At 40.9% G+C, this 14,448-nt stretch overlaps 1 protein-coding gene across 2 annotated transcripts in view; it reads left to right on the top strand.

Annotated features, from left to right (window-relative positions):
• Positions 1-13,923, top strand: part of LOC115153218 (cGMP-dependent protein kinase 1-like) — a 167,365-nt gene extending 153,442 nt beyond the window's left edge. For both annotated transcript variants that reach the window (XM_029698427.1, XM_029698426.1), the window contains exons 8-18: positions 3,963-4,028; positions 6,137-6,211; positions 9,872-9,968; positions 11,530-11,669; positions 11,790-11,879; positions 12,018-12,159; positions 12,275-12,438; positions 12,537-12,659; positions 12,753-12,815; positions 13,270-13,336; positions 13,425-13,923. In XM_029698427.1, the coding sequence (XP_029554287.1) occupies positions 3,963-4,028; positions 6,137-6,211; positions 9,872-9,968; positions 11,530-11,669; positions 11,790-11,879; positions 12,018-12,159; positions 12,275-12,438; positions 12,537-12,659; positions 12,753-12,815; positions 13,270-13,336; positions 13,425-13,523 (1,126 nt within the window). In that variant the 3' untranslated portion in view covers positions 13,524-13,923. The remainder of the gene's footprint in view (positions 1-3,962; positions 4,029-6,136; positions 6,212-9,871; positions 9,969-11,529; positions 11,670-11,789; positions 11,880-12,017; positions 12,160-12,274; positions 12,439-12,536; positions 12,660-12,752; positions 12,816-13,269; positions 13,337-13,424) is intronic.
• The last annotated feature ends 525 nt before the right edge of the window (positions 13,924-14,448 follow it).

Here is a 14,448-nt window from a genome sequence, read left to right as displayed (position 1 = left end):
TGTTAGACAATGCATGCATTTTTAGTTCTATCAAGTTCATATTTATATCTAAAAACAGCGTTTTACTATGGCGTTGATGTTCAGGAAATCGTTTCCCTCCAATACCGGCAGTCAAGTCATGACAACAAAATAATTAATTAATATTAGAAAACATTGGTAAAATATTATATTGTCATTCAAAGAATTATAGATTTACATCTCTTGAACGCAATGGACTTGCCAGATTTAAAATTAACCTTACTGGGAAATCACACTTTGCAATAATCTGAGCACTGCGCCAGAAAAATACGCATTGCGATACAGACTAACCGCCATGTTGGAGAGATCTAAAATCGAAAATACTATGTAAATAATCCATTACCTTTGATTCTCTTCATCAGATGTCACTTCCAAAGAATCCCAGGTCCATAACGAATGTAGTTTTGTTCAAAAAAGCTCATCATTTATGTCCAAAAACCTCCGTGTTGTAGCACATGATGTAAGCCAGCCGGACTTCACTTCACTTCCCGAACGGAAAAAATATATTTTCGTTCGTTCAAACATGTCAAACGTTGTATCGCATAAATCATTAGGGCCTTTTTTTAACCAGAACATGAATAAAATTCAAGGCGGACCATTGGGTTCTCTTTTAAAACGTTTCGGAATGAGAGTACCCACCATCAAATCGCACGCCAGGTGTCTAATGGGCCATCGCCGTTCCAACGCTCTTCTTCAGTCAGATCTCACTGTAGAAGACTCAAAACACTTTGTAAACGCTGGGGACATCTTGTGGAAGCAATAGGAAGTGCCAAAATATTCCTCCTTCCCTTTGTTTTTCAATGGTATAGGCTTAAAGTCAATTCAACACATCAGGTATCCACTTCCTGTCAGAATCTGTCTCAGGGTTTTGCCTGCCAAATGAGTTCTGTTATACTCACAGACACCATTCAAACAGTTTTTGAAACTTTAGGGTGTTTTCTATCCATATATAATAAGTATATGCATATTGTAGTTACTGGGTAGGATTAGTAACCAGATTAAATCGGGTACATTTTTTTATCCAGACGTGAAAATACTGCCCCCTATACCCTAACAGGTTAAATCTCCCAGTGGCCTATCCTCAGTAGAACATTCACAGATGAGTGTTCTAACAACCCCTTATTCTGTTGCATAAAACAACCATTTGATGTAATAACAGTATTATAAAAAGTATTGTAATTTCTCTCAGAAGATCAGGAGTTATTTTTTATTTTTGAAACCCTTTTTTTAACTAAGTCTCCATATATACTTCCATTCACTTGTACCGGGGGACCTTCAGATGACTCGTATGAGGCCTGTGGGCGTCCTAGAGCAAAGCAACTGACATGTACGTGTTCGTGAGAGTCTCACCTTTCCACATATTAGTGTGTTGCCAAAACTGTTTGGATGCTACAGACAGAAGTTGGCAGATTGACTACTGGCTTCAGATGAGTCCCAAGACGTAGAGACACGGAGAACACCATCGTGTTCGTGAGAGTCTCATCTTTCCATAGAGAGGTCATAATAGTTTTTAGGCCAAACCGTTCGGACGCTACAGATGATTTTGTGAGAAGACACATTTTCTGGATGTTTCATGATCTGAAAAACACAGCTTTAGTTCTGTCACCTTTCACCGCAGAGTGCAACATTGGCGGATGCGGTGGATTGAGTGAAAAATACATTTGATTTTATACTATAATCTAGGAAGAGAGTGTATAATGTACATTCATCTCATTGTTAGATGTTCTAGGAAAAGGGAAAACTTTTTTCCCCCCCAATAGGTCAGCACAATATCTGATGTCATATTCTTCCTACCATTGTGAGGTATGAGCTCCCATTTGAGGTGTAGATTCATCAACAGTTCAGACAATGTGATCTATGCTGCACCATTCTGTCCTTCCTTCGGGGGAGTGTGTGTGTGTGTGTGTGTGTGTGTGTGTGTGTGTGTGTGTGTGTGTGTGCGTGCGTGCGTGCATGTGTGTGGGTTGATTGGAGGGTCAGTAGAGGATGAGAGATTTTTAAATAGTGTGATGTCGTTGACAGAAAATGGAAACAATTTGATTGTTGCTGGTCTCAGACCTCACTCCAGTCTGTATTTCCATAAACCCCTCCTTGGGACACCAGAGCACCATCCAATTACCAGTTGAATTAAAACGTTCAAATGTAAATGAACACCGCTCATTTGCTGTGCTGCTCTGAAGGACATTTCAGGAACATGCAGCTGCTCTCTCTCTCTGTCTCTCTCTTTCTCTCTCTCTCCCGCTCTCAGTCTGTCTCTCTTGCTCTTTGTTTAGAAGCAAATGTGAAGGTGCAAATAAATTATTTGCAGAGGTTAACAGACAGCAGAAATTGTTTTACAACTACTATTGTCAGCATCAACAATTTGACAGCAACAAAATAAATTAACGTGATCCACTAAGGTCCACGATTTCCATCCCACCCACCGGGTTGTATTGGGTTGTTGGTGTCTTAATGAAAGGGATTCACCATGGTGTGTAAATAATACATTTTTATGAGGCAAATTAGCGCAGCTGGCAGCTTAGTCTCTGTGTGAATGTAGTAGTTAGGGTAAAGGGCTCTGTTCATTGTCTGAGATAGAAAGCAATAAGGAACTCACAGGGATATAATGTGTGTGTGTGCATGTGTGTGTGTTTGTGTGCATGTTTTTCAACATGGAAAAGGAAAAATAAACATACCCTGTCCTCTTGAGACAGGTGTATCTGCCAAAACACTGTTGACAACAGTAGCACAATGGCATAGGGGCTACATTTGGCACATAGTCACAATTCACACTGAGCAGGTGTTTACGATGGCGTACTAGTATGTACCACTCAGGGACTGGACTTAGTTCACTTAATACCCCCCTCCTACCCCTTCAGCCTCCCTCCTCCACATGCCTTGTGCGTGCCCATGCGAGAAAAGCCCCCCTCTCTTTACCCCATATTTACCCCAGCACTCCGAACGGATTGGCTCTTCTCTTTTCTTCTCCTCTCCTCTCCTCTCTTTTCCACTGGAGAAACCCTTTCGTTTCCAGCAGCTGTGACCTTTTCAGATTGGGAGCGTGTGTGTGTGTGTATGCGTGCGTGCCTGCGTGCACGCGTATCTGTATGTTTGGAAAGTGGGTGGTGGTGGGGGGTGTGTAAGGAGGCTGGATGGCATGAGAAGGACTTGTCACCTTGGTCCATGTGAAATAAGTTGCGTAGCTGTGAATACATATGGGTCATTCCTCCCCTGCTTTGACACCAGAGTGTAACTTCACTGACATGTCAACAGCTCTAATGGTGATATGGATTCTCACCGTTCTGGAGTAAAGCTTGATTACGTTCTTGTTTAGTACTGTATTTAGTGTATGCTTGTCTTTTGGCAACAGAGTTTTCCTGTATGAATTTGGATAAAGTAGAATAGGTTTCAATGTGTCTTTGAGTGGTATCACTTGACTCTGAGATCTGCAAGTGTGTGTAGACAGCTTGCATGGACTCGCCTGCCCAGCTACAACTGTAGATTTGACTGTGCACAGTGATACAGTCTGTGTGTAAGGACCAGTCGTGCGAGTTAGACTAGAGGACTATAGAGTCCGGGGATGACTCAGACTCTGAGAGCGACTGGGCAGACGAACCCTCGGAAGAAGAGGATATTGATGATACAGAGTAAAGCTGGTTATACTTTTGTTACCATTACCTGTCGCTAATGTCCATGTATTTGTCAAAACAAAATTTTATAATCCTATGATGAAATGATTCTATGGGAAAGGCTGTGTTTTTTTATGTATCAAATGTCTTTCTATGGAATATTATTATACTGATTGTAAAGCAGTGTTGATTTATCAAAATTAGGAACAAACATGTTTTTATTGTGTAATAACAATTTTTCATTTTAAGCACAAACCTAGTCATTAATGTTTGATAAAATAAAGTGCTGCTGTATTCTGTGTAATGTGTGTTACTAATGATGTATGTGTGTTCCAGGGAGGACATCAGGACAGCAAACGTCATCGCTGCAGAGACCGTTACATGTCTGGTCATTGACAGAGAGTGAGTGTTCAAAACATTCTCAGTACCTACTTTTGTTTTCTGAAATGGTTTTGATAATTTGGTCTACAATATCACACAACAAATGCTATTTAGCAGACACTGTTATCCAAAGCGACTTACAGTCATGCGTGCATAATTTTTTTGTATCAGTGCACCTGGGAATCAAACCCACAATCCTGACATTGCCAACGCCATGCTCTACCAACTGAGCCATACAGGACAACTTATTGATTTAATTACATTATTTCAAAATAAATGAATGTTGATCTACAAGATATGTACAGTAAGTGACACTATTCCTTTAGAGTTTAAGCTGTGGGGGTTCTACTAAGCGAACATATGGTATTGTTTTAGATGGCCATACCATTTAACTATTTTTTCTTTAATTTTAGGATCCCTTTAGGTATCATTTTTTTTATAATTAAAACATTATTTGATGAAACATTGAATTTGGCCTTACTGCTATTATCCCATAGATACGCATTGCATAACAGATTCATCCATGGAAAAGCATATAGTCAACGTTTATTTAGTGTCCTATATCTGAGAGATATAAGAAAGATCAGGATCTTTCTTTTTTTTACCCATATAAAAAAAAATAATTGAGACACTAAACTACATCCATGTATACTGTACTTCTATCAATTTTTTAAAACTGGAACCAGGCTACCATCAGACGAGTCTTATGAGGCTTGTTGGCGCCCTAGGGCAAAACATGTACGTGTTCGTGAGAGTCTCACCTTTCCATAGAGGGGTCATTTTAGTGTTTAGCCCAAACTTCTCGGACGCTACAGGCGTTTTTGTGAAAAGACAGTTTCTCTGGATGTCTCATGGTCTGATAAACAATGCAATAGCTTGGCCATCTTCCATGCAGATGCGGAAGGCCGCCATTAGCGGATGTGGCAGATTGAGATGCAGCCCATGTAAAAAATCATCTTTATTTAAACAGATAGATTTTGATGGGGATTTTTTTATGATGCTAATTACATTTTTCCGCGGGTGAGCAGGCATCGACTTTAAGTTAAACAAGGTCTCATTATTAAATCATGGTCTGTCATTGTGTCACCACTAACATCATGCAGTATATAAGTTAGCTGTAATGCAAGAGCAAGGCTGGGTGGTATCAGTTGAGCCCCTGTTATGGAGCAGGGCTCTCATGGGCAACCCTGTGTCTTAGTGAGTGAGTTATCTGAATGAGAGTGGTGATTATTATGGTCTGTCTCTCTGTCTGTCACACAGACTCCAAATGCTCTCTCACCTCACATAGCCAGCTTAGCATATATGTTACCCAGAACTGGTTGGGTTTGGAGCCAGGGTGAGAGAGAGGTTAGGGGTGGCAGGCAGCCTGCTATTTGTCTGGAAAGAAGGAGAGGGAAGAGAGGGAAGAAAAGAGAAAGAGAATGAGAGTCAGGGGATAATGGTGAGAAGGAAATTCCAGCACAGATGTGCGTGCTTGCATGCGTGTGCGCTCGTGTGTGTATTTTGGGAAGGGGATTTAACCTTGTCAGCCAGGGTTGTCAGCTGGTATTTCAGCTGTAAACATCTCAATTTAAATACATTTTTATCACTATTATGCATAATTTTCATATTTGCTTAATGATTTATGGGTCTAGGGTTCAAGCACATCCAAATAGAGATGATATGTGTAGGGAATCTGGGTATTATAAAGTAAACAGATGGTCTTGGGGTCTTGTAAAGTGAGACCAAGTGGTTATCACTTCAAACAACAATATTATAAAGGTTTATTAAACATTTATAAAGTTTTCATATGTACTATAAATATGCAGTACACTGTCTCATCTATGTCTCATCTAGTGCAGACTAGATGAGACATATGGAGAATAAGTGTCTAGGGATATCTATAGAGACCTGCTTATTAAGTATGTACTATGAATTAAAAATATCAAGGGGCTGTTATGCCACAGTTAATGAACCAAAACACCAATTAGCAATGTTTTTTGTCATTTAGACAACTGGCGTGAGTACTTAAAGAGACAACAATACATACAGTATATATCAAGATAAACAGCTTCTTCAATGGAATGGGGTCAATGTTTTGAACTCATATAACATTTCTCACAAACACTGTTTCAATTCCTGTGCTGCAGCTCGTTCAAGCACCTGATTGGAGGGTTGGAGGAGGTGTCCAGTAAAGGCTGTGAGGATGCTGAGGTCAAGGCTAGGTAAATCGCATTTATTTACTAATTTTGATAGCTGGCTTTACTTGGCTTTGAGTTTTGGTCAACCTAAGGTCTGTTACGTAACAACGCAATTCTCTGGTGACAGACCAGGAAGTGAAAGTTGTGACCTCTACCGCACCCCTTGGAGGAACCAATATGTAATCTGTAACCGTGGAAGCAGGAGCATAGCACCAGACACCAGGCACCCTGGTAAAGGGGCACCTTGGTGCTGTGGTGTGTTGTTGTTGGCATAAAGGGATGCCAGCTCAGAACAGGGTAACCTTGTGAGACAAGTTTAGGAGAAACTAAAACCGTGGTTTAAACCATAAACTGTGGCTTAAACATGGTTTCATGACAGCTTTGGGAACTCTTTTAGTAGTATTTGGTTCTTTGTTGAAAGCCAGTATGGCATATTTAAACCTGTTGTTGTAAACCTTACATACAGTTCTTTCAGGACACATGGCTTTGTGTACCTCATAGTGTATGGTACATTTGAAATGTCAGCCTCTCAAACTGAAATTTAGTTTTTTGTGAAGTATAAATAAAAAATAACGCTTCACTGTTATGCTTACTTCCTGGAAAAAGGATGAGAATGGAGAGAGAGACTTGTGTTGGTCACTGTCATGAGGCCTCTGTCTGAGACAGACAGTGAATGGAGTCTGTCCTGGAACCTACTGCACAATATGCTGTGTCTTCCCCAATATGATACATTGTTAATGTCTTTCAGAATAATTCCATCCCAGGTTGTGCAGTTGGACTGAAGGTTGTTGTATACAATACAAAATGTTGTGTTCTATTGTTGTATCTCATAAAGGATCTCATCTTTCAAAATGAATTTGGCTAGATTTGCAAGAAACAGGAGGGTGTATGTATTTGTTTCATCACACTTGTATAGAATAACTAATTGTTTTTCAGAATATCTGCAATTCTCTGCAATTCTACACATTTGAATGAATTTATTCTTACTTTCATTCTCAACTACAGAAATAATAGTTTGGTTTAGCTGTTGCGGTCTTTTACCTGTGATGATAATGGTACAAGTTTGCCATCTAGTGGCCATTAACTAGTCTTACAACGTCAAATGAGCCAATGACTGAGGTAGGGCTGAATTGAGCTGTAACGCATCCCTCCTCAGGGCACTTGGTCAGGAAAAACTCCTGGCCTCAACCATCACCCCTTGACTTGTGACACTCTTGACAGGGAGAGGGGACAACTGGGTAGTTCTACCTCAAAAAACACAAGGAAGAGGATTTTGACAACCACCATCTCAGATTGTTCTGAAATAGCTTGCTGCAACATTCTTTTGTTGAAATATAATTTGATCTCTGGAAAATAAAGCTCCTTGATTGCATCCAAATTGGCCATTTTAATTTATAGGATTCATAGCATATTCAATAAATTTAGTACCTAACATCCGATTTGGACCAAACTTTTTTCTAATTAAAAGGAATGGTCAAAAGCAACCACAAACCGCCCACACCAACAACGATTATATACTGTCAGTTCTCTGTGTATGACAATAAAAATACAAATAAAATATTCAACCTTTCTTTAACTAGGCAAGTCAGTTAAAAACAAATTCTTATTTACAATGACAGCCTACCCCGGCCAAACCCTCCCTTAATTAACCCGGACAACGCTGGGCCGATTGTGCCCTGTCCTATGCGACTCCCAATCACGGGAGGTTGTGATACAGCCCAGGATCAAACACGTGTCTGTTGTGACGTCTCTAGCACTGTGATGCAGTGCCTTAGACTGCTACGACACTCAGGATCCATACAAGTAGTATGGAGCTGCAGCTCAGAGTATTGTTTCAGCATCCTATGTAATGTATTCCCAGTGAATTTGGTGATGTTTTTTTCCCCTGTTCAGAGAAATTAGTAATTCAAGTTCTTGGGTTTATATCCTATCCAACATCCTGATATTACCAGGTTTGTCTGACCACTAGATGGTGCTGTTCCTGCTATTAAGTGAAAGAAGTTTGAAGAATCCCCCCCACCCCCCTCAATGTTAAAGGGATAGTTCACCCAAATTACAAAATTATATTACAAAGCATAGGTATGACAGCAACCTATGCTTTGGTTTTGTTGGTCACTATTTCAGATGCTAACTTTTTAGCACTTGTGGCACAAATCCAATGAAAGTCAATGGTACCTACTGTATATTAGCATTTTCACGCTTCATGTTCAAATCATCCTAAAGTATCTTAAAATGCATTTTGTAACTCAATGTTACTTATAGATGATTTGGATATGAAGCCTGAAAATGTGGTAGTCACCTGGATTGCAGGCCAAATAAAGGCTTCACAGAGTTCAAGTAACAGACATCTCAACATCAACTGTTCAGAGGAGACTGCGTGAATCAGGCCTTCATGGTCTAATTGCTGCAAAGAAACCACTACTAAAGGACGCCAATAAGAACAAGAGACTTGCTTGGGCCAAGAAACACGAGCAATGGATGTAAGACAGGTGGAAATCTGTCCTTTGGTCTGATCAATCCAAATTTGAGATTTTTGATTCCAAACGCCATGTCTTTGTGAGACGCAGAGTAGGTGAACAGATGATCTCTGCATGTGTGGTTCCCACCGTGAAGCATGGAGGAGGAGGTGTGATTGTGTTGGGGTAATATGCTGGTGACACTGTCAGTGAGTTATTTAGAATTCAAGGCACACTTAACCAGCATGGCTACCACAGAATTCTGCAGCGATACGCCATCCTATCTGGTTTGAGCTTAGTGGGTCTATCATTTGTTTTTCAACATCACAGTGGCCCAAAACACACCACCAGGTTGTGTAAGGGCTATTTGACCAAGAAGGAGAGTGCTGAGTGCTGTATCAAATGACCTGGCCTCCACAGTTACCCAACCTCAACCCAATTGAGATGGTTTGGGATGAGTTGGACCACAGAGTGAAGGAAAAGCAAACAACAAGTGCTCATGGGAACTCCTTCAAGACTGTTAGAAAAGCATTCCAGGTTATGCTGGTTGAGAGAATGCCAAGAATGTGCAAAGCTGTCATCAAGGCAAAGTGTGGCTACTTTGAAGAATCTAAAATCTAAAATAAATGTATTCTTTACTACGTGATTCCATTAGTGTTTTTTCATAGTTTTGATGTCTTCACTATTATTCTGCAATGTTGAAAATAATACAAAATAAAGAAAATCCCTTGAATGACTAGGTGTGTCCAAACTTTTGACTGGTACTGTAGGATGAAGAGAACTGATACTGTGTACTGGTTGTTGGTTTGGGATTGGTATTGGGTTTGGGGGCTTTTGACCATTTCTTTGGATTCCTAATGTCTTACTCATTGTTCGAAAAAAGTTTGGTCCAAATAGGATGTTAGGTACTATCTTTATTGAATATTATATGAATCCTATAAATTCAAAAGACAATTTTGTGTGCAATCAATTAACTTAATTTCTACGGGAACAGAGACTGAAGGTGGCTTGGTTGACCCAGAAACCTTTTATCCTGAGGGCTCAGGCCTCTATCTGCACTGATTCTCCCAATCACACCATTGAGCTGATAAGGCCCACTGGATTAAACAAAAAACAAGAGAAGACACTGGGAGTTGGGGATTTCGGCGACTGGGCATGTGGAAAATGGCAAGGACGAGGGGAGGGTGACAGTTCAATTGAATTAACATGTCCTTGTCTTTCCCTGCAGGTACGAAGCAGAGAATTCTTTCTTCTCCAACATCAGCCTGGTTGACTTCAACATCATCGACACACTGGGGGTTGGTGGCTTTGGCCGTGTAGAGCTGGTAGGAACCACAGCTGCCACTTGCCGGTCTCCTGACCTAATATAAAGCTATAGCTTTACGAAAGGTGCCTTGTATAGACTTGTGTTGAATGTTGAATAAACTGTCATTTGAACTTCCTCTGCCGGTTGTCCAGTTGGGTGATCCTTACTCAAAAAATATTAGACAAAATATCCGCAGAAAAGTATCATTAAACCAACTTTTTTAAATGCTGCCATTGAGATTTCTATTACCTGGCACATGTGCAAAACCGTGCAAACACCTGCATGAGCTTGATTAGTATACATGCATCGCAAGCATGTATTTACAATGTGTGTGCCTACCTCAGGTGAACAAACAAACCGTGGGAGATTTGTATTTAGAAGTCGGTTTAATTAACTTTCCTGTGGATATTTTGTTTCAACTTTCCAACGGCATAACAACGGATTTCGTGGACAAATGGCAAAGTAAAAATTAAGTTTATTTAACATTCTGACTTGTAAAGGGATTGTTCACTCTTCTGGAATCTACATTAGTGATGAGTGTGGGACGTCCAGACTCGGAAGCGTAAGAGGCTAAGCTGCCACTTACAGTGCCTTTGGAAAGTATTCAGACACCTTGACTTTTTCCACATTTTGTTACGTTACAGCCTTATTCTAAAATTGATTACATTGCATTTTTTCCCTCATCAATCTACACAATACCCCATAATGACAAAGCAAAAACAGGGTTTTAGAAATGTTTGCTAGTTTATAAAATATAAAAAACTGAAATATGACATTTACAGAAGTATTCAGACCCTTTACTCAGTACTTTATTGAAGCACCTTTGGCAGCGATTACAGCATCGAATCTTCTTGGGTATGACGCTATAAGCTTGGCACACCTATATTTGGGGTGAGTTTCTAGAGCTCTGTCAGAGTGACCATCTGGTTCTTGGTCACCTCCCTGACCAAGGCCCTTCTCCCCCAATTGAACAGTTTGGTCGGGCGGCCAGCTCTAGGAAGGGTCTTGGTGGTTCCAAACTTCTTCCATTTAAGAACGATGGAGGGCACTGTGTTCTTGTGGACCTTCAATGCTGCATTATTTTTTGGCCGTCCCTTCCCCAGATCTGTGCCTCAACACAATCCTGTCTCTATGGACAATTCCTTCGACCTCATGGCTTGGTTTTTGATATGACATGAGCTGTCAACTGTGGGACCTTATATAGGCAGGTGTGTGCCTTTCAAAATCATGTTCAATCAATTGAATTTACCACAGGTGGACTACAATGAAGTTGTAGAATCATCTCAAGGATGATCAATGGAAACAGGATGCACTTGAGCTCAACTTAGAGTCTGAATACTTTTGTAAATAAGGCATTTCTAACAACCTGTTTTCACTTTGTCATTATGGGGTATTGTGTGTAAATTGCTGAGGAAAACATATATTTAATCCATTGTAGAATAAGGCTGTAACATAACAAAATGTGGAAAAAGTCAAGGGGTCTGAATACTTTCCGAAGGCCCTGTACATTGTATTGCATAGATGTTTAATTTAACCGCTGCTTAGAGTTGACAGAGCTCTCCTTTCTCCTGTGTCGACAGGTTCAGCTGAAAAGTGATGAGGTGAAGACGTTTGCCATGAAGATCCTGAAGAAGCGTCACATTGTGGACACGCGACAGCAAGAGCATATCCGCTCTGAGAAACTCATCATGCAGGAGGCCCACTCTGACTTCATTGTCAGGTAGAGACATGCATGCAACGCCTTTCCACATACACTTTTAATTCACAGTAAATCCTACAGAGGACACATCCTCCCCCCGCCACTGTCTTGATATCTTTGCACTCTGTGTTTTGTATTCAGACTGTACAGGACGTTTAAGGATAGTAAGTACCTCTACATGCTGATGGAGGCTTGTCTGGGAGGAGAGCTGTGGACCATTCTTAGAGACCGGTGAGTCTTAGATGGTCAATATTTCAACTAACGTCATTGTGCCCACCTGTGTTTCAGTGAGACTGGAAGATCTGGCCGATGTGTGCCTGTTTAAAATGTTACTTATTTTAAAGAGGGTATTGTCACTTCCTTCTCCAGGGGTTCGTTTGAGGATTCAACCACCAGGTTCTACACAGCATGTGTTGTGGAAGCATTCGCTTACCTGCATTCCAAAGGCATCATCTACAGAGACCTTAAACCAGAGAACCTTATACTGGACCACAGGGGCTATGCCAAGCTAGTAAGAGACACACAACATTGTGGATTCAAAGCTTGATGACCTAAACCGCTAACCCTTTGAACTATTAACACTGCAGGTTACCTCTAAGAATGTGTTTCACATGTCCTTTTTATAGGTGGACTTTGGCTTTGCCAAGAAGATCGGGTTTGGGAAGAAAACGTGGACGTTCTGTGGAACACCAGAATACGTGGCACCGGAGATCATTCTGAACAAAGGCCACGACATCTCAGCTGACTACTGGTCTCTAGGAATCCTCATGTTTGAGCTCCTCACCGGCAGGTACAGACAAACCTGATAATCTTAAATGAAAGTGTAAGGCCAGATGTTAACTGAGATAGGTATACATTTGAGTGTCTATCTCCACCCCTGTCTTCCAGCCCTCCCTTCTCTGGCCCTGATCCCATGAAGACATATAACATCATCCTGAGGGGCATTGACATGATCGAATTTCCAAAGAAGATCACCAAAAACGCTGCCAACTTAATAAAAAAACTATGCAGGTCAGTCCCAAACCATTTTGTCCACCCTCAACAATTACTGTTTAATGTAATTTAGTGCTAACGAGAGTATTAATGATGATATGTCCATTTTAGGGACAATCCTTCAGAAAGACTAGGCAACTTGAAAAATGGTGTCAAAGACATCCAAAAGCACAAGTAAGTTCATGGATAGCCATATTATTCTACTCATCTTCCCACATTTATATATTTAAAGTAACTGTTCAGTGTTTCCAGATTTCTATGAGATATGACCTGTAATTAATTACAAGATGAGTTAAATAGTTTTCTTTCCAAAAAATAGAAACTAGGTATGTTAAAAAGCAATTTTTCTTTGTTGGAATGGTGTGGGCGTACCCCAAAAAACAGAATGGTGTGGGCGTATACCAGTTGTTAGAAATATCAATGCAAGAAGACGGCTCTTTGGCCAGCTCATCCTCCTCAGGAGAATGACATCATCCTCTATGAGTAAATAGAAAGCATTTTTTAAACGGTCTGTTTGAGATAGAAGTTTGAGGTAGGATTTTATTTATTTATGCTTTGTCAGCAACATTATTTTAAAAGGAGAGATTTTCACTGGACAGTTTCTTTAACAATTTCTATACATTTCCAGATGGTTTGAGGGCTTTAACTGGGAAGGTCTAAGGAAAGGAACGCTGACACCCCCTATCATCCCTAATGTAAGTCACAAACCAACATTTCAGCAGCAAGCTGCTTTCATCAGGGATTCAAGTGGCTCAGTACTGTCTGTCTTTTTCTGTCAATCAGGTGATATCCCCAATGGACACGAGTAACTTTGACAACTTCCCAGAGGACAAGGAAGACCCGCCCCCAGATGACAATTCTGGCTGGGACAACAATTTTTAAAATGTCACCCTCACCCCCAAAACCAAATTAGCTTATGTCATTGGCCTGGGGGCCTACTTCAGGATATAGCTAAATTCTAAAGACTGCGATACAGAGGAAGTGGAGGGGAGGAGAGGAGAGGAAGAGGACAAGAAAACACTCTGGGTCAGCAATATGTCTTCGCTACATGTGGCTCTGGGACTAGCATGTAATGACCGTAGTACTTCCTCAGGGTTCTCACACATATGCACATGCAAGCAAATACACAAGCACACACGCACACACACCACACACACACACACACAAACACACGAGGCAAGTCCTGGAGCTAAAAGAATGCCTATTTATTTAGCAGAGAGAGTGTGTGAGAATGAGAGTATGTACAATATACAGCCCAAAATAAAGGAAACACCAACATAAAGTGTCTTAATAGGGTGTTGGTCCACAACAAGTCAGAACAGCTTCAATGCACCTTGGCATTGATTCCACAAGTGTCTGTTGGAGGAATGTGACATCATTCTTCTACGAAAAATTCCATAATAAGAGGTTTTGTTGATGATGGTGGGAAATGCTCCAGAATCCCACATAAGTGTTCAATTGGGTTGAGATCTGGTGACTGAGACAACCATGTCCCGAGTGGCACAGCGGTCTAAGGCACTGCATCTCAGTGCTAGAGGTGTCACTACAGACACCCTGGTTAGAATCCAGGCTGTATCACAACCGGCCGTGATTGGGAGTGTCATAGGGTGATGCACAATTGGCCGAGCGTCGTCAATGTTTTGGCCGGTGTAGGCCGTCATTGTAAATAAGAATTTGTTCTTAGCTGTCTTGCCTAGCTAAATAAAAATAAATAAATATGGTTTACATCATTTTCATGCTTATCAAACCAGTCAAGGACCACTCATGCCCTGTGGATGGGGGCATTGTCATGCTATGGGGGCATAGC

Source organism: Salmo trutta, chromosome 18 (genome assembly GCF_901001165.1).
Source record: "Salmo trutta chromosome 18, fSalTru1.1, whole genome shotgun sequence".
Taxonomy (NCBI): Eukaryota; Metazoa; Chordata; class Actinopteri; order Salmoniformes; family Salmonidae; genus Salmo; species Salmo trutta.
The sequence above is the reverse complement of the archived record's forward strand: the minus strand, read 5'-3'. Positions and strand labels throughout refer to the sequence as shown.